This window comes from Drosophila suzukii, unplaced genomic scaffold, assembly GCF_043229965.1.
Source record: "Drosophila suzukii unplaced genomic scaffold, CBGP_Dsuzu_IsoJpt1.0 scf_7, whole genome shotgun sequence".
NCBI lineage: Eukaryota > Metazoa > Arthropoda > Insecta > Diptera > Drosophilidae > Drosophila > Drosophila suzukii.
Genome location: NW_027255939.1, coordinates 781,316 through 802,594, shown reverse-complemented (window position 1 = coordinate 802,594; position 21,279 = coordinate 781,316). Strand labels below are relative to the sequence as shown.

Here is a 21,279-nt window from a genome sequence, read left to right as displayed (position 1 = left end):
AATCATAATCCTTCATTTCATATCACTTACGTACTAATAATATCAATGGCAAACTTAGTCAACTATTACTTATATCTATTTATTGTGAAGGTCTAGCCATCGGGCAGGATCGTCACAAGCTGCAAAAAATTCTCAACGAAATCGACGCAAACAAGGCCATTTTGCAACAGCTTCAGGCGGAGATCGCTGACGTCACTAGGGACAAGCCAAATCATGCTCAGCAAGTCCATGACGTCATCGAAAGCAACATCGAAACTTCTGGCAGCATTAACAGTTTCGCTTGCATCGACGCTGTTAACACTAGCAGCCCTAGGGTTAACAGCGCCAGGGATAGCTTCGATATCGATGATTCTAGTGTTGGAAAGCACGCTACAGACAGTGCTGATCAATGCCAGTTTACAAATATAAACAAATTGTTACAATCTCCCGCAACAACACTCGCATTGGCAAAGAAAGTAACAATGGACTACGACGGCAACTCGTGTGCCCGTAACTAGGTCACACAGCTGCAAAACATTGCGCAGGTGTACAACTTGGACTCGTTTGGTGTGCGCATGCTTCTTATTGCCAAACTTAAAGGAAAAGCCCAAATTTGGCTGCACGCAAACGCAACACGCATTTTGGAGCCAACCGACCGGCCTTTGTGAGCAGCTGATCCTAGCATTTGCAACTAAGATGTCAAAGGGAGAGCTGAGGAACGCGTTCCAAAATCGACAGTGACGTTCAGGATAAAGGTTCGCTTCTTATTTCGAGGAGAAAATTATGCTGGCCAACGATATAAACATCGACAAGGAGGAGCTCCTCGAAAACGTCATCAAAGGAATTGCAGCACCAGGGCTACGCGACCAAGCTCGCATACAATGTTTCGCCGAACCTGGGCAGATTTTGAAAGCCTTCTCTGCAATCCGTTTACCTGAACGAAAGCAGGAGGTCAATTCTTCGCAGCGCTTTTCCGGAAAGATTGCAGACACAAAGGACTTCCGTTGCGCCAATTGCAACTCAAAGGGCCACTACGCCAAGGACTGCCAGAAACCGAAACGAGAGCCCGGATCGTGCTACGCATGTGGCAAATTTGGACACTTTGTGGGTCAGTGCCCCGAGCGTACAAATATTTTTTTACAACAGTCCTAAGACCCCATTAATTGCAGCATGCCTCATAGACACTGGCAGCCCAATATCATTCGCCAAAACAGGTGTTATATCCTTTAAAATTAAGATAGTTTTAGTCTCTAAAAACTACTTTAGGCTGAATAAAACCCAACTGAAAATCTATGGAAGAATTCTTTGTTACAAAATTAAAGAATGATTAAAATGGTATTTTTACCTTTATATTGTGCTCAATGAGTCTATGAGCCATGAGGTTGTTCTGGGGAGGAATTAAATGGATGCTTGCAACTTAGAATTAGATTTAAGCACCTTAAAAATGATCACAATTGAGCCTATTAATGCCGATTGTAATGAAAGTGTATGCAATGCCTGGGAATTCAAATTAACGCATAATTTAGTTGCTAGCAAGGGACCGGAAAGTGCTATCGAAATTCTGAAGGAGACAGTTAGTGAAATTATTATGGATACAGTTAGAGATACAGTTAGTGATACAGTTAGTGAAACAGTTAGTGATACTGTTAGAGAAACAGTTAGTGATACAGTTAGTGAAACAGTTAGTGATACAGTTAGAGAAACAGTTAGTTATACTTAACTTAGCCTGAGACGTGGCAGTAGCATTACCATGAAGATGACCTGCGTCCGTCATCCCAGAGAGGATTGCTCCTCCCCGTGCCCGCCGATGGCAGCAGTCTTTGCAGTTTGGGCTGACATCCCAACCCTAATTATTTTTCTCGCCGCAAGCTGGAGAATTCTAAAGAATTCAAGTGGCCGCTTTTGCCCCTTTTATATTAAAAGATTAGCGGCCCAGCGGTTAGTGTGCTTCCCTTAAAAGCTTGCCGATTTTTTTAAAATAATCCCTAGGCAAGTATTGAAAAATTATTTTGAAAAATTCCGCATCTGTGACTTTTAAAGTGAACATATGTGTTTTTTCTGCGCTCCGAAACTTTATTTGTTGTCGTGTTTGCCTTAGAAGGTTCAAATTAAAACTTGTAATATTCGGTGCCTAAATTGATTAGGCTTAATATTTCGTTGGCTACCATTATGTGCATTATCTTAATAAATCCATTAACAATTTTAATTCTCTGTCCTGTTTTTCGTTTTTGTGATTTCTATTGCTTTCCTTTGTTCGTTTTACGTAGAAGCTACTGTACTGCTTTGTATTGTTGTTTCTGCATGAGAATTTACTGCATTACGCTTCCGCTCTCCCGCACACTCGAATTCTATCTCTTCATTATGTTTTCCGTTAATCGAAAGCTGTAACGTTTGTGCTCTTCCCGCACCTTTTACTGCTCATTCGCAATTTTCAATTTTTAGATTTTCCGTCGTACAGTGGTCTGAACAAAAAAAATAATAATAACAAAATAATCAATTAATCAGTGCTTACCAGTCAAAACTAAGGCGTTGGCTTCGTGAAGAAAGGGCTCGTACCAAGTGTGCCGATTACACCTTGCTAGGGTTCATAACTTACTATATTGTTGTGACCCTTGTCTTGAATTTGCGTACGAGATGAGATCGTTTATGCGCAAAACTAAAGGAGGCTTAAAGGGTGTAAGTAATACTGAGTCTATTCTACCGGCACAAGTTGGCTATTCAGAAAAACTAACTGCGTTACCAAAACCTCTATCAGTGGTTTTGCCAAAAAAAAACCAATATTTCTTTCTCGGCTTTCCCTTACCGAAGTATGCAACAAAAACCAATTTTGTTAGGGACACTTCTTCTTCTGCAGATTTTTGGCCGGAAATTTATGGTGGTAAATGAATTCGAAACTAGGAATACCAATACAAGTAAAAGAAAAAGACCCGTATAAACAAGACTGCCAGGCCAAGGCCAGAGTAGTGCCGCAGCTTCATCTTCTACCTTAGCACCTTCTTCAAAAAACTAAAAACTAGCCTGTCTCTTTCTTATCAGAATACCAGAAGCTTTCGTGGCAAGCAATGTAAATACTTTTCGGATAGTCTTTCTTTTGCATCTCATATTATTGTGTTTACTGAGACCTGGTTAAATCCGGAGATCCTAAACTCCGAAATTTTTCCTGGTAAGTACACCTTTTACAGGCATAATCGACCACCCAGGCGAGGAGGTGGAGTCCTAATTTAGTGGACTCTGCCCTCACGTTGGAAGAGGTACTTGTTGAGGAATTCTGTAATATTGAATTATATGTGTCGTTTCCTGGTAGTCTTATATATATCACCTGCTCGTTCATTTCGCTTGCATCTGAATTTCCGGAGTATTTAAATCATCTTTTCATTTCAGTCTCAAATAAGCTGCGCAATAGAGAAAAACTTGTAGTTCTAGGAGATTTTAATATACCTGGAACTTCGTGGTCCACAGGTTAAAAATCCATTAGCTCATCATGATTTCACTGAAGATTTGCTTGACATATCTTTGTCTCAAGTTAACTATATTAGAAATCCACTGGGCCGTTTCTTGGACCTGCCGCTTCGTATCTAATCCGGACTGTGTGTTTCTGTCCAAAAGGTACACCTCTTAATCAACCTGAAGATCCATATCATCCTGCTTTCGAGATCTCAATGGACACTGGTGCTGTGTTAGTATAAAAACCAGAGAAGGCATCTAGCGGTTACATTGTTTTCGCAAAGCTGACTTTCGGATGCTAAACTATTATATATCAGGCTTTGATTGGTCCGATCTCTAATCAGTAAAATTGTTTTTCAATTCTTGAGTTCCGTTATACCATCCGTCAGTCTTAAACAATCCATCTTGGTTCAGTAAAGAGCTGACACTTCTAAGAAATAAGAAGTCAGAACCGTTATATATACTTAAGTGCTTGGTCTAGATTTATCGTGCTAAACTATCTGCGTTACAAACACTATCTAAATCGTTGCTAAGTCCAATTCCTTCAGAATTGGAAAAAGTAATAATATTGTTAGCCTAAGCTCATCCTTTCCTCTATCTTTTAAAAATATTACTGCAGCAACTGATCAGGCAATAACCGATATGTTTCCTAAGTTTTTTCAAACGAAATATTCTAATATTCTAAGGTAAATCTTACCTCATTCTGTCCCACTTTAAACGAAAGCACTCTACCTTTGATATTTAACGTGTTAGGCCCGTCTATTTACCTAGTCCCGATGGAACTCCTGGCTACGTGCTTAGATATTGCGCGGTGGACTTTGTTTTCCCTTATCTTTGGAAGCCATACAATTTTACCCATGAGTGTAAGGAATCGTTTGTAATTGCTCTTCACAAGAGAGATATCAAATTGGTAGAGGTATCTCTTAATTGTCAGTTATCCAGAAGTTTTTGGAAAATATTACTACGAGAGGGAGCTTCTGGCGAAGGTCACTTCTAGCCAAGCCTTTGCCCAAACCGATCATGTGTGACCACGTTTTATATCGATTAACGATTAATCAAAAACCTACTTCTTACTTACTTTTCGTGTAATAACGACAAGAGTGCATTGATGAACTTAAATCTCTGCATGGATATGAAGCACCATCCAGAGATCTGTAAAAAACTAGATTAATAAACCGAAGGTCTTGACGGTCGTCCAAAATCAACCGCTGTCCCAGGGTATATGGATGCCGTGCGTAAACTGATATTGCAAAATCGTCATGTGACATACCGTGCGTTAGAGGCATCCGTGGATATTTCTTTCACCAGCATACAGTCGACATTACATGAAAACCTGGCCGTAAAAAAGGTTTGTTTCCGTTGGATCCTGCACAATTTGACAATCGCTCAAAAAAGCTAGTGTGGATTGGTGCAAAGAAGTTTTAAGAAAATTCAATTCCGGTGTTTCAAAAGACGTTTATAAGATCGTCACAGTTGACGAATCATAGATCTATGCATATGGCCCGTAACAAAACACCAATTGAACGTGGGGGTTTTTGAAGGCGAGCCAAATCCAACGGAGGTTGTTCGTGGAAAAAGTACTTCGAAGCAAATGGTCGCCTGTTTCTTCGGTAAAACTGGCCGTTTGTTGAACGGTTAGTTCTGTCAAATTTAGGTTCCTAAAAGCGGTAGCAAGCTGTTTGATCCTTGAAGCCGTGACAGTCTTTCAATACTGTTTTAAGGACGCGCTGAGAAGGCTGGTAACTCGTTGTTCGGACACCGTCGCAGTGTTATTTGACACACTTTCTGTCGAAAAGAACCATATATCCTTCTATGGGCGCTTGATAACTAGGTTCAGGGCTAGGGTGAGTCGCTTAACTCCCGATCGCAGTCTTAACATGACCAATATGAAGAAAGAGTAAAGGAAGTGGAAAAAAATAGTCGAATTAGATGTTAACGGTTTTTCCTTAAATACCCGCCCTCTTGAAAATATGTAATATTTCCTAAGAATAGAAAATATAGCCAATCTATTCGCAAATTTTTAATCTAGATTAAATTTTAAAAACATTTTTTAATCGGACCACTTTGTTATAGAAACAATCGTACATAGCGCGATTTGCACTAAGTCTCATAAATAGTTCAAATCAAAGAATAGTTTTTATAGTCCCCACAAGCTGGAGAATTCTAATGATCTTTATGTGCCGCTTTTGCCCCTTCTGTCTGTTTTGTTTGATTTGTAATGTATATTTGTTTGGTTAAAAAGAGAAGTTTGTAGTTATTTATAGTGTTTTTTAATGTGATGTGATGTGATGTGTTTTAAAATGTCAGGGGCAATGAAAAGGAGTTTTGGGCGGTTTCATTAGCAACTTCGTTCCGTTGTACGCCGCAGTGACCCGGGATCCATGTAAAGGTTATTTTGTTAAAGTTTTTTAACAGAAGTTGTCTGATTGTGGCTGGGTAGAAGGAATTATTGGACGGATTTTCTATAGCGTTTATAGCCGACAGGGAGTCGGAACAGGTGACTAAAAGGACTGCATTGTAGATAGCAATTATTTCGGCAGAGAAGATGGAGCTATAGTATGGTAGTAAGTGCTGTTGGCTTATGTCATATACTACACTAAAGGATGTCGCGCTAGAAATCTTTGAACCATAGGTGTAGAAGAATATGCTGGTCGGGTATTTGCTTTTGAACTCGAGGAACTTTTGCTGGTAGACTTGTTGTGGAGTGGTGGCCTTCGGTAGTTTACGCAGAGTTGTATCTATCAAATTGGATACATCCGACCAAGGAGGGTTTATGGGTTTTTTTTTTAAATGGGTGGTGTTTGTGCCTAACCGAAGTAGACACTTCCGGGTCACACCGCGGGACAAGGGGGTAATGAGCACTTGTCGCTGGCACGGGGACGCTTTGCTGGCAGGACGATCGCGTCGCGGCAATGGTAACGATAGTTACTGCGATGCCCGACCACAGGCGATGCGGAGCTGCGCTGAGGTTGAGCTAACGTAGGATAGCTGCTAGTGGAGATAGTGTATTACGAACCCTATTCCCAGAGGTAGGAAGTAGAACCGCGGAGTTATGAGATGCGTTGATAACTGTTTTATTCTTCATTTGGAACATGTTTATACAGAAGTAAGCTATATTCTAAAGTATCTTAGGAAATTATGATTATGGTAGCAGTCTGCTGATCAGCAATTCTCATATGCAGTGGATGCTACTGAGCGCCTGGTACTGTTCCCAACTTGGCTACTGCTTGATTTGTTGGGTGTGGTCATGTTGAGCACCTTTGGGTACGAACAGGTGGTTTGGTTGGTAAACCAAGTTCAAGGGTGGAATTCAAGGACAGTAGTATGGAAACGCGCCCTCTGGGACCATTAGCATATTAATGGTCGCACACCCAAAGTATTCAAAGATCTTAGAGGAACATGTCCGATCATGTTGGGGAATAATGTTTCCTATAAAACTAATTTAGAAATCAAAAGAACCCAAGTTAAATAAATCTCACAAGTAAATGATTCTCAGATGTGGTAAATTGTCTAAGATTCTCTCCTTTCCACAAATGGGTCATAAAGATGTCATAAAAGGAATTCAAGCAAGAGCTACCCGAACATTTGCACCTGTCCATTACCTGACCGCAATGAATGGGAAACATGCACAAGCCTGAAGGCGCACTCTCATTGACAAGATCATGGGCCTCACGCTAGCGACCTCACGGCTGACTGGTAGCTCTAACACGTCCCATAATAGGGGTTAAAATCATGACAGCGCAGCAACTCGCAAGTAGCCGACATATCTCAGCCAAGGAAATATTTGCCATTCTCCGTAACTGCAATTTTACAGCACATTTCCTCGATACTAATGAGCTGACGACTGCCAAAAAACGTCTGTAGAAATCGCTTCTTTTTCACACCTTTACAAATAATTTGTTTTCCGCTTGTAATTGTTCTTAGATACTTTCGAGTTTGTGGAAAACTGTTCTCTCCATCGTTCCAAAAAATTTTGTGATGTGTATTGGTTAACCAATTCTCTTTCGAGATTTTGTATTCAGCAAAGTAATATCATATGGTGGCTCTATTAAAAAACAAGGAAGAACGCTATTGTCGAGTACCTCGACTATCAGATACCCGTTACTCAAAGGGAAATGGAGATATGCAAGCAGCAAAGCGAGATTAAAATGCGCCACCTACCGGCGGTAGACAGATTTAAGCGTTATGGGCGTTAGAGTGGGCGTGGCAAATTTCTTTTTGGATCAATCGATAGGTATTGACGACACCAATACATTTCAGTTAAAATTTTGTATCTAGCATGCAAATTGTGGGCTTCACAGGTTTTCGCGGTTTGTGGGCGTTTAAGTGGGCGTGGCAAACTTTTTTTTAGGTCAATCGATATGTATTGATGAGAACAATACATTTCAGTTAAAATTTTATATCTAGCATCAAAACTGTAGGAGTTACAGTTTTGGGCGGTTTGTGGGCGTTAGAGTGGGCGTGGCAGTCTACTAAAACAAACTTGCGCTGCGTAAGAAGCTCAGGAATCTGTTCGCCAAATCTCAATAGCCTAGCTCTCATAGTTTCCGAGATCTCAGCGTTCATCCGGACAGACAGACGGACAGACAGACATGGCTAGATCGACTCGGCTAGTGATCCTGATCAAGAATATATATACTTTATGGGGTCGGAAACGCTTCCTTCTGCCTGTTACATACTTTCCGACGAATCTAGTATACCCTTTTACTCTACGAGTAACGGGTATAACAAGAACTATACCCGTTACTCAGCTAAAGGCACCAAAGGGCATTTATATGCCATATCTATACAATTTAATCATGTTTTAATGTATATTTATTATATTATACATTATTATGCCTTATCCATATCCATATCCATACGATTCATTTACTAGTGCCGGCCCTAACTAGGTCTGAGATCCCAATTTTCTATCTTTGATAGTTTCCGAGATATCCGCGTTCATATTTACGATTTTTTGAAGTTTGTGGGCGGCTTGTGGGCTTTAAAGTGGGCGTGGCAAACTTTTTTTTTGGATCAATCGATAGGTATTGATGAGAACAATACATTTCAGTTAAAATGTTTATTCTAGCATCAAAACTGTAGGAGCCACAGCTTTGAACGGCTTTTGGGCGTTAGAGTGGGCGTGGCACATTGCTGAAACTAACTTGCGCTGCGCAGGAATCTCAGGAATTTGCATGCCTAATCCCAGTATTGTAGCTCCTATATTTTCCAAGATCTCAGCGCTCATACGGACAGACGGCCAGACGGACATGGCTAGATCGACTCGCCTAGTGATCCTGATCAAGAATATTGTGAGGAGTTGAATAACTCCCCACAAATAGAAGCAGCAGCAGATGGCCGGCCGCTTACCATATACGCGGCGAATTCGCGTAGTAACGGCGCGGCGAGGAGAACGAGAGAGTTTGGAGACCAAGGGTGGAGATCGAGAGAGTTTGGAGACCAACGAAGGAGAGCGAGAGAGTTTGGAGACCAATGAAAGAGAGCGAGAGAGTTTGGAGACCAAGGATGGAGATCGAGAGAGAATGGAGACTTCGCGGGCAGAGCAAGAGTGCCGTGTGCAAAAGCGGATAACGGAACTCCACCGGACTTTGGACTCTCCCGTGAACTTTGGACCGGGAGAAGAAGTGCCACATCTCGGCAGTGGAGTGGCACACAGGCGTGCCACAAACATCATGGGAATCAGCGGGACGGCAGCTGTGGGCAGAGCATCGATTGGAAGCGGTACGTGAAGGTCGTGGGTCAACCAGGAGGCACGGACTTTGGACCCGGTGTGGAGAGATCCAGCGGGCCGTGCGCAAAAGGGAAATAACGGTTCCCGGAGGCCCTATATAAGACCGCAGAGCGCTGGCAGCTGGATCAGTCGATCACAAGGAGTCAAACCGTCAAGATCACTCAGATACCAAAGTGAACAATCAAACAACCAGATAATCTACAAGGGAACAACAGCAAGTCGAGACGCCAGAGAAGCAGCGCCGTGGGAGCCTTCGAAGAGCGAGATTGCTACGTCGAGACGTTCGGGACTGGGATACGAGGAATCTCTGAATTGAGACGCAGGTAGCTGAGATCCAGAGGGCATCACACGGCTAGGTCAAGGCGGTCGATTAACCCTGTCCACAAAGTCCTGGCGTTACGCCTGGAAAGAGTATAACAAGCCAGAAGGGAGAGCGGTCGATCGGTACGGTCTCGAGTGGAATTATCCAGGAGAGCCCTACGGATTCGACTTGCGAGGTCCCGGAGCGGCGTGCCCGAACCCCGAGTACCAAAAGCCACGCGGAAACGTCCCGGACAAAAAGCAAAAGGGTGAGGCTAGGGTGGAACGTTCGTTTACACTAGGCGTGAAAGCGAAGTAAGGCGCGAGGCAGCTTCCTGGCGTTCCGCCTTGACTGTCCGCGCGGGCTGAGCAGAAGCCCCAGTGGGACCATCCGGGACAGAGCAAGGGACACGCGGCGGTGTGTCGAAAGGAGCGATCCTGGAGAGCGCAGCTTCTGTTCACCCTAGTCTGAGAACGGTGACGCTTCCCTAAGCCCGTACGGCCGATACCCCTCGCGAGTCAGAGTCGGTACCAGCAGTCACCAAGTCACGCGTGAGAAGCGAACAGCGAGCGAGCGTCTTCAGGGAGCTGCGAGGATCTTCAGGGAGCGGCGAGGATCTTCAGGGAGCTGCGAGTATCTTCGGGGAGCTACAGGACTGGAGCACCGAGTCATCAAGGCGAGAGGTCGTCGAGTCAATCAGGACCGTCGGAAGCAACGAGTCAAGGCCAACCAAGCGACTAAGACACTTGTAATAATATACCCGCAATAAACCCAATACGAACCCGTGAATTCTGTGCTTTCTCACTGAGCTACTGGGCGGTCACGTTAATATAAATTTGGTGGGACGAACACATAATATACTGAGCTAACCGCACGAATCTCGTATCGAGCAGACCATAAAAATCAGTTCGTTACATCTGGCGCCCAACGTGATTGTCCCAACAGTGAGAACAGCACAGTAAAAATTGGAAAGAAGTGGATTTACCGCCTCAAGAAGGAAGACTTCGCCCATGTCGCACAGAGGCTCAACGTCGCCCTGGAGGGCAGGCTAGACGACATGAGGAAGGCACTATCGGAATACTACTCCGAAACAGAGAACGATCCACAACTCGTCGACATCCGGCCCGAGCATTACGTTAACGAACGGTGAAGGGGACAACCTGGTGGCAAGCCTGAGCATTGACAACATGCAAAAAGAGGCCCACAGGAGAGAATCAAGCCAAGAAAAGAAAGAGGCAGCACTGACCCCGAGACCAAGCCAGGCGGACTATGCAAAGGTCGCTAAGCAGGTCCGCGAATGGTCGTTCAGGTTCGACGGGGCGGAAAAACCATTCGAGTTCCTGGAGCAGGTAGAATGGTCCGCCAACACGTACGGTTTGGAGCTTGATATGATCCCTCGAGCGATGCCGGAGTTGCTAATAGGAAGGGCTTTGAAATGGTTCATCGCCAACAATAAGCAGTGGAGATCTTGGGTAGAATTCATTGAAAGTTTCCACACATACTTCCTGCCAAGAGATTTCTTCACCAGGCTGGCGGACCAGGTCCGGCAAAGGAAGCAAGGCTTCAGCGAGCCGTTCAAGGACTACATGATCGACATGCAGACGATGGTGAGGCCACTTAACTATTCTACGAAAGAGACGTTAAGGGTTATTAAAGAGAACTGCACCCCAAGCCTACGGATGTTCTTAAGAGCATACAAAGTGTCGGGCCTGGACACGCTAATGATCCTAGCCGATGAGTACGAAGAACTTGAAAAGGAACGGAAAGTCTTCGCACAGGAGAACAAGTTCTCAAAGACAAAGTCGGCGTCACCAACACAGGAGACATGCAGGAGATGCGAGGAGGTAGATAACCAGGACACACGAAGAAACCACCAATGGTCACCACCACACCAAGCCAGACGACAGCAGGCAACAGACGCACCACGCGGAGGCCTTTGGACACCACCCCCACAGCAACAGAAATAGCCAAACAATACCGGATGGAAGCCGCCAAGCAACACACAGAGGCCACAAGATGCCACCCATATCACAGACCCGCAGGAGGCCTGTCGGAAATGCGGTGGGAACGGACACTGGGCTAGAGGATGTCGAAACCAGCGGCTGTTATTTTGCTGGATATGCGGCAAGGTGGGTGTTAGGAGCGTCGATTGCTGCCAACGATCGGGAAATGGCCAGCGATCTCAGCCGCAGAGAGGCGAGCGGGGATCGCACAATGCCACCTCTCCAAACTAACGGGCGAGCTAATCGAGGAGGAGCAGCAGTTGTCCGCAGCTGTGATGATTGGTGGGAACAGCTACAAAGCCACAATCGACACCGGAGCAACGGCAAGCTTCGTCAGCGAAGAATTGGCGGACAATATTGCTGCTCTAGGAAGGATTACAAAGACGAGACGGTAAGTTAGGTTGGCAGATGGAAGGAGGTGGAGGTGGAGGTCAAATTCGGCAACAAACAAGTGACCATTAGCCTGTTGATTTTACCCGGAGTAGTGGATCCATTAGTGTTGGGATGGAACTTCCTGAAACAAGTCGGAACCGAGATAAGGTGTGCTGGACACGAGATAATAATACCAGCCAGGAACCGACACAATGGATGGCTCGAGGAGAAGCTATCAGTAGCAGTCGTTCAACAAGTAAACGAGTTGGACGATACTACAGCGTTCCTTGAAACAAAGCTGGCAGACTTCAGCACAATGTCGGGAACATCGAATATGGCAGAACACCAGATCAAAATGAAGGACGACAAGCCAATCAAGCAGAGATACTACCCAAAGAACCCAAAAATTCAAGGGGAAATCAACGCAAAGGTGGACGAGCTTCTCCAAATGGGGTTCATAGAGCATTCAAAAAGCCCATATAGCTCCCCAATCGTGATGGTGAAAAAGAAGACAGGCAAGTGGAGACTGTGTGTCGACTTCAGGCAGATCAACGCGAAGTCAGTGAAGGATGCCTACCCAATGCCCCGCATAAACTACATCCTAGATCAACTAAGGGAAGCGCGGTACATCAGCAGTTTGGACCTGAAGGATGGATACTGGCAGATCCCACTGGAAGAGAGTAGCAGGCAATATACGGCGTTTACGGTACCAGGCAAAGGTCTGATTCAGTGGAGGGTAATGCCATTCGGACTTCATTCGGCGTCTGCGAGCTTTCAACGGGTGCTGGACCGGATGATCGTCCCCGAAATGTCGCCGCACGCATTTGTTTACCAGGACGACATCATAGTGATCGGGCGCTCGCTGGAAGAACACAAGGCCAACCTAAAGGAAGTGTTCCGACGACTAAAGGAGGCAAATCTGAGACTAAACCCGAGAAGTGCCAATTTTTCAAGACAGAGCTGTTATATCTCGGTCATCGAGTGACTAGCGAAGGAATAGGCACGGATCCGGAAAAGGTAGCAGCCATCGCCGAACTAGAACCACCATCGACAGTAAGAGAGCTCCGACAGTACCTGAGCGTAGCATCATGGTACCGCCGGTTTGTACCTGACTTCGCAAAAATAGTCAAACCTCTCAACGATCTGCTACGCAAGGACAATAAGTGGGTGTGGACACAGGAACATCAGATGGCGTTCGAAGAGGTGAAGGCAAGACTCGTCGCAGACCCCGTACTGGCATGCCCGGATTTCGACAAACCATTCATCTTGCAAACTGACGCAAGCGACTACGGCACCGGGGCAATCTTGACCCAGGAAACTGAACGAGGCGAAAAGGTAATCTCTTACTCAAGCCGAACGCTCAACGGCGCGGAGAAGAATTACTCAACGACCGAGAAGGAGTGCTTGGCAATCGTCTGGGCAATCCGAAAGCTCAAGCCGTATCTGGAAGGTTACCACTTTAAAGTAGTAACCGACCACATGGCACTGAAGTGGCTCAACAGCATAGAGAGCCCTTCAGGGAGGATCGCCAGATGGGCCCTGGAGTTGCAGCAGTACGACTTCGAAATAGCGTATAGGAAAGGGCAACTCAACGTGGTGGCAGACGCTTTGTCAAGGCAGCCACTGCCGGAAACGCTTCGAGGGATCAAGGAGACGTCGGCGGCGGAAGCTTCTGCAGCATGCAGCTGGATTCTGGAAATGCGCGAAAAGATAAGGACCCAGCCGCAAAAGTATCCGGACTACGTGATGGAGGGTAACACCCTGTGCAGGAATATACCTCATAGAGCGGGCAGCGAAGATGTTGCAACATGGAAGATGTGCGTCCCGAAAGCTCTACGGGAAACGGTGCTGAAGGAGAACCACGACTCACCGGCGGCTGGCCACGTAGGAAGTCGAAAGACAATAGCACGTCTGGCAGCCCGGTACTACTGGCCAGGAATGCACAGAGACGCCCGAGCCCACGTGCGAGGATGCGAGACATGCATGAGATTCAAGCCGAATCAGATGCAAATGGCTGGGAAAATGCCTACGCAGGTGCCAGAGGTACCATGGGCTACGGTATGTGCGGACTTCGTCGGACCCCTGCCGCGTTCGAAGCACGGCAACCAAATGCTGCTGGTATTGATAGACCGGTTCTCCAAGTGGACTGAGTTGGTGCCGCTGCGAAACGCGACGGCCGAGTCCCTAAAGAAAGCTTTTTAAAAACGCATAATCGCGAGGTATGGGGTCCCCAAAATAGTCATAACGGACAACGGAGTCCAGTTTACCAGCAAAACTTTCAAGAGTTTCCTGGCCGAAATGGGAGCCAAGCAACAGTTCACAGCTCCATACACCCCACAGGAGAACCCGACTGAGAGAGCCAATAGGACGGTGAAAACAATGATAGTGCAGTTCGCAGGGCAGAACCAAAAAGACTGGGACGAAAAATGGCCAGAAATCATGCTGGCAGTAAACACGAGCGTTTCAGAATCCACAGGTTACACACCGTCATTCATTACCCAAGGCAAAGAACCAAGACTGCCGAGCGCCCTATACGACAGAGAAACCGTAGGGACCGGACGACCGACAGAGACCCCGGAAGAGAAAGCAAACAATCTCAGGGAAATCTTCGAGATTGTAAGGCGGAACCTGGAGAAAGCATCCCAGGTGGTGGGTGACGTCGTGTGGGCCAAGGAACACCACTTATCAAAAGCGGCCGAGGGGTTCGCAGCAAAATTGGCCACAAGATACGACGGACCTTACCAAGTCATAGGTTTTGCGTCACCAGTAATCTGCAAAATACGACACATAAACACAAAGAAAGAGCGGACCATCCACGTAAGCGAGCTGAAACAGCAACAAACGGAAAACACAAGCGAGCGGCCACAGAAAGCAGACACAACAGACGCAAAACAACATTGAAAGTCCAAGGATACCCCCAAGGATGCCCAAAGGATACTACGGAAGGAGTCCAAGGAGACCTCCAAGGATGCCCAAAAGATACTACGAAAGGAGTCCAAGGATACCTCCAAGGATGACCAAAGGATACTACAAACAAATTCCAAGGATACCTCCAAGGATTCGAAAGGGATACTACAAACCGACTCCAAGGATACTACAGGGCATCTACAAAGGCGCAATGAAACACATAAAGGACATCAGGAGAACGTTAAGAACACAAAGGAAGCGAACCAGAGCGTCTAAGGTCTCGATTGGGACTGATCGGAGGAAGAAAAAAACACGCATCAAAAGTCTGCCGAAGGAAGGGGGAAGACGGCACAGAGCAGAGAGCTGTACCGTAGATCTGGATAGTAAGAAGGACGAGGAGAAGCCCACGAAAACAGAAGCCCCAGCCAAAACCAAGCCAAGCAAGGCACTAAATGCCAAATTGGAGCAGCAAGCGCGACTGGAAGAGGAAGCGGAGGCGGAACGACTGGCTAACTTATCACCCGAGGATAAACTGGCCGAGAAGCTGCGCCTGCAAAAGATCCAGGAGGCCTCAGACCTCAAACACGCCCAAGACGCCTTCGGCGTGACGAGTACGAGCGGCGGCCTCGATGCCTTCAATCTGGAAAGCAAGGAGGAGCTCAAGGAGTTCGGCGCCACGATCAGCTGGAAGGTGGCCCAGTTCCGGGAATCGGAGCACTTTCCCCAGTTCGTCGAAGATCTGGTGCGCAGCCTATGCGTGAACCTGAGCGCCGCTGACATCAAAAGGGTCGAAATGACCGTGGAGATATTGCACTCGGAAAAGCTGAAACAGGGGCCAGAAGTAAGGGGCATACATGGCAGCTCCAGCATTCTGAAATTCATACTGGGTTAATACAGGAAGCAGCCAAACGACACCAAAATACTCACCTGAAGCGAAGCAAATGCGAAGTCCTCTCCGCACCAGCTCTCGAGTGTTGCCAGCGTGAAGACAGGCTCAGCCGGCGGAGGACGATTGAGGGGCGAGAGGGAGAGACGAGAGGCGAGAGAGGTCGTGTGGAGAGAGAAAGGATGAAATAGAAAGGAGTGAGGAAATGCGGAAACTTACCTAAAAAGTTGCAAAATCACCATGAGCCAGGGAAGGGGGCGCCTCGATAGGCGATCGATTGGCACTAGATGAAAGTGCGACCGATGGGTACACGTCAAATGGTAATATCGGTCCAAGGTGGAAATATCGCAACGAGCAGGTGGCAACGCCGCACCGTCGGTATCGATAAACGAATAAACATCGAGCACGCAGGAATGGTGTGACCAGGCGGAGGAACCAATAAAAGGAGTAGAACGCAGCAATGAGTAGCGAGCTGGGGATCGAAAACCCACGAGTATCGATGTCCCAGTGGAGTCAGGGAGAATACCGGCGCGGAAGATTCAAGTTGCTACGAGGAGGATGACCAGCGCTGTGGGAACTCAACGGAGTTAAGAGCGTCGAGGGAGCAACGAGGGAGCGCCGCGGGAATCACAAGGACTCGAAGGCTGGGATAAGCAAGGAAACGCCGGAGAGTAGGAACCAGTCTTAAATGTTTCCCGAAGAAAGGGGGGAATGTGAGGAGTTGAATAACTCCCCACAAATAGAAGCAGCAGCACATGGCCGGCCGCTTACCAGATACGCGGCGAATTCGCGTAGTAACGGCGCGGCGAGGAGAACGAGAGAGTTTGGAGACCAAGGGTGGAGATCGAGAGAGTTTGGAGACCAACGAAGGAGAGCGAGAGAGTTTGGAGACCAATGAAGGAGAGCGAGAGAGTTTGGAGACCAAGGATGGAGATCGAGAGAGAATGGAGACTTCGCGGGCAGAGCAAGAGTGCCGTGTGCAAAAGCGGATAACGGAACTCCACCGGACTTTGGACTCTCCCGTGAACTTTGGACCGGGAGAAGAAGTGCCACATCTCGGCAGTGGAGTGGCACACAGGCGTGCCACAAACATCATGGGAATCAGCGGGACGGCAGCTGTGGGCAGAGCATCGATTGGAAGCGGTACGTGAAGGTCGTGGGTCAACCAGGAGGCACGGACTTTGGACCCGGAGTGGAGAGATCCAGCGGGCCATGCGCAAAAGGGAAATAACGGTTCCCGGAGGCCCTATATAAGGCCGCAGAGCGCTGGCAGCTGGATCAGTCGATCACAAGGAGTCAAACCGTCAAGATCACTCAGATACCAAAGTGAACAATCAAACAACCAGATAATCTACAAGGGAACAACAGCAAGTCGAGTCGCCAGAGAAGCAGCGCCGTGGGAGCCTTCGAGGAGCGAGATTGCTACGTCGAGACGTTCGGGACTGGGATACCAGGAATCTCCGAATTGAGACGCAGGTAGCTGAGATCCAGAGGGCATCACACGGCTAGGTCAAGGCGGTCGATTAACCCTGTCCACAAAGTCCTGGCGTTACGCCTGGAAAGAGTATAACAAGCCAGAAGGGAGAGCGGTCGATCGGTACGGTCTCGCGTGGGATTGTCCAGGAGAGCCCTACGGATTCGACTTGCGAGGTCCCGGAGCGGCGTGCCCGAACCCCGAGTATAACAAGCCAGAAGGGAGAGCGGTCGATCGGTACGGTCTCGAGTGGAATTATCCACGAGAGCCCTACGGATTCGACTTGCGAGGTCCCGGAGTGGCGTGCCCGAACCCCGAGTACCAAAAGCCACGCGGAAACGTCCCGGACAAAAAGCAAAAGGGTGAGGCTAGGGTGGAACGTTCGTTTACACTAGGCGTGGAAGCGAAGTAAGGCGCGAGGCAGCTTCCTGGCGTTCCGCTTTGACTGTCCGCGCGGGCTGAGCAGAAACCCCAGTGGGACCATCCGGGACAGAGCAAGGGACAGGCGGCGGTGTGTCGAAAGGAGCGATCCTGGAGAGCGCAGCTTCTGTTCACCCTAGTCTGAGAACAGTGACGCTTAAGCCCGTACGGCCGATACCCCTCGCGAGTCCGAGTCGGTACCAGCAGTCACCAAGTCACGCGTGAGAAGCGAACAGCGAGCGAGCGTCTTCAGGGAGCTGCGAGGATCTTCAGGGAGCGGCGAGGATCTTCAGGGAGCTGCGAGTATCTTCGGGGAGCTACAGGACTGGAGCACCGAGTCATCAAGGCGAGAGGTCGTCGAGTCAATCAGGACCGTCGGAAGCAACGAGTCAAGGCCAACCAAGCGACTAAGACACTTGTAATAATATACCCGCAATAAACCCAATACGAACCCGTGAATTCTGTGCTTTCTCACTGAGCTACTGGGCGGTCACGTTAATATAAATTTGGTGGGACGAACACACAATATACTGAGCTAGCCGCACGAATCTCGTAACGAGCAGACCATAAAAATCAGTTCGTTACAATATATATTCTGTATGGGGTCGGAAACGCTTCCTTCTGCCTGTTACATACTTTCCGACGAATCTAGTATACCCTTTTACTCTACGAGTAACGGGAATAACTATTATTCAAGTTTGGATCTTTTTCAAATAAAATATCAATTTCTTTTAGAATAAAATTATTATTATTATTATCAAAGAAACCTTGAACATCAATCGAAACAGTCTCTTTTAACATTTATCTAATGTTAAACAACTCGTTTTTCACTGATTCGATTTGATATGAAAGATTGTAGCAGACAGCTAGGGCCATTTGTTGACCCTTCGGGTTTTCAGGCCTGCGTTCACTAGACTATGGATAACCTAGTGTATAGGAAGATTCGGGTTCGTGCACTTCTAGCATTGCTCGGTGCTAGGCTCGTCGAATTGTCGTGGGATCTTCCTAGTCTTCTCTATAACACGCACCGTACTACGCGAAAAAAAAGTTTAAAGTGCACTAAGCGGAAATCTAAAAGGATCGAACAAAAAAATAATGGGTGTAAACGGACTCAAGGCACGCGGACGGACGTTGAAGGCACAAGCGAATCAGGAAACATTAAGAGTTAGGGTGGCTCGATGATATTGCCGCCCCTTTCTGTACCCTCCCTACCATGATAACTCGTGTGAAATTGTTTGCGATTATCCCTTATTCAATGTTTATTCACTATTCACATTTTTATTTTATATAGCGGCGGCATAGCAAGATCAATCACGATTCCGCGTTACAAATTTATTTAACCATTGTTGAACTATCAACTTCAATTAACAAAAGAAATTAGAAACTACAATCATGATTTCAATACAACTTAAATTCTTTCATCTTCAAAAATCAAATTTAACTCAGAATATAACAAGACTCAATCTGACCGAATAACCGTCCGTTTGCTTTGGCACGCATAATCATAATATCATTTATATATGGGTCAAATGTCAGAAAATCAATATGGTGGTAAGAATATTTCACTTACGCAAAACTCCGGCGATGCAGGTTCGGTGGGCCTATCGAAGACGCTGTGCAAGGATGCTTTTAAGACGAGTTAACATATTAATTTCTGACAGGATAAATTATGTGGAATGCACGGATGGTCATTGTCAGAACTTAAAGAAAATTACTACTAAGTCAATACCAAGGTACGCTACATAAGCTAGTACCGAAAAATTACTCTACATAGATCGAAAGTTAAACTACACAAAAGTTAGCGCCTGCGACAGCTCACTACATACGAAGGGATCTGCGTCTTCGCATGCCAGACAGCAGGTCTGATCAATCGATGCTCTCCTCCAGATACATTTGCCTATGGTGAGGCTCTTCCCATCGGCAAGCCGTACGTGGCGAATACGGGCGAAGTGCCGGGTCTGCTGCGCTCCTTCAAATACATTCGCCTATTGTGAGGCTTCTCCCATCGGCAAGCCGCACGTGGCGAATACGGGCGAAGTGCCGGGTCTGCTGCGCTACAAATCGCCTTCCTAGATACTGATTACTGGACTAGCCAGAGCTGAGAACTCCGTTGCCGCGCGTGGCGCTTGTTGGTGAGGCGATGTGGGTGTATTAGCAAAGGTCACATCCGGTATCCGTTCACTTCCTTATCCAAGTATGACCACGGCTTCGATCAGTGGTCCAAAAATGGCTGCTGTACTAGTACCATAACCCTCCAAAATGTCGCTACATGGCTCAGCCAGAGCTGGGGCGGTGGATGCCGGGATAGAGATTTACGCCGTTCGCGGCAATCTGTAACCTCGGTCACCTTCCAGAATGTTCGCGCCTTTGCTGATCGCAGGGGCACCTAGCGCGACACGTGTCCGCAGGTGGCAACCCCGCCGTGGCAGGTTGGCTTGAACTGACACCCAGAAAAAAAGTCTCGTCTTGGCCGACCGGTTGCGAAATTAAAAACGGCGCAATCACGCCGCGCTGGCGCTGATGTTGCCGGCCGGCTTCGATAGAACCTCCTTTCTTTTCCTATTACAAAAAAAATACATAGAAATACACGCCACTTAATTGCCTGCCTATGCGGTTAAATTCGAGTGTTCTTATTTAACAGTAGTTGGGTGTAAAAATATATATGATCCTCCTGTTAGCATAGACTTGGCCGGTGCACACACACTTAGACGAAAACCGAACCGCGTGGGTTGTAATTTTCCGTTTGTATTCTATCTCGGCAGCAGCCTTGCGTCCGTTTTCATTCAAAGTTTTAAACGAAGTGAACGAGAACTCTTGACGCGAAAAGTTGGCTGTACGCTGCGGCGTTGCTAAGCACACCTAACGGGATCTTTCCAGGTTCTTTTCTCCTTTCTGCCTTCACACGTTTTGGTTGCGCGCGAGAAAGAGAGACTGTTATGCTGACAGACTATACGTGTAAGCGGGTCAGCTAGACGATACTCGCTGCTCTCTGCTATACTCTGCGTTTAGCTGTTAGACATATGCGAATTTACATGCAAAATGACTTTACTTTAATTTCTCTCAAAAGTTTCTACTTCCATTTACGACTGGCCCCCACACCACAGTTAACTCGGCCAGAGATTGAACTCACAGAGGAGTTAACTGAAAGAAACCAAGGGTCAGTAAGTTCCATGATATGCACATTTTAGGTTCTGATATCTTTCAAATGGTATACTCCTAAGGACTTATTTGCTTCGTTCGCTAACTCGTAATATATCGGACTGATCTTTTTCGTCACCGATGCCTTGATAAAGACAAGCGCAAGTTTGCTTCTAAACTTTTTCGCTGCGCTATTCTGGGCGAAACTGCGAGCTAGTACCGTGTCTCCAACGTGCACTTGTACGGTTCGGCTACGCAAATTATATACGTTAGCATTTGCGGCATGTGATTCTGAAATCTTTTTAGCTTGCTGGCGTGCTACTTGCAACATGTCAGGTGTTTTCAGTGCCACATCGTCGGTCAACAAATCCAGATTCCTAAGCAATTCGTAATCCTGTCCGTTGGCTACCATGTTCTGACCGAAACAGAGAAAACACGGTGAAAATCCTGTACTGCGGTGTACACTAGATCTTAAAGACGGGCTTATCGCATCGATATTTAGATCCCAGTTAGTGTGGTCAGCGCCGTCATAAGCTCTAATTGCGGCTAGTATCGATCTATTTACTCGCTCACTTGCGTTAGCTTGTGGCGAATAAATTGCTGTGCAAATATGCCTGACTC

General features: G+C 46.8%; 1 protein-coding gene across 1 annotated transcript; it reads left to right on the top strand.

The window, feature by feature from the left end:
• The first annotated feature begins 762 nt into the window (after positions 1–762).
• On the top strand, positions 763–15,632 carry LOC139355058 (eukaryotic translation initiation factor 3 subunit J-like). The gene is made up of 2 exons (XM_070999368.1): positions 763–1,102; positions 15,115–15,632. The coding sequence occupies exons 1-2, from the start codon at positions 763–765 to the stop codon at positions 15,630–15,632; spliced, it is 858 nt and encodes a 285-aa protein (XP_070855469.1).
• The last annotated feature ends 5,647 nt before the right edge of the window (positions 15,633–21,279 follow it).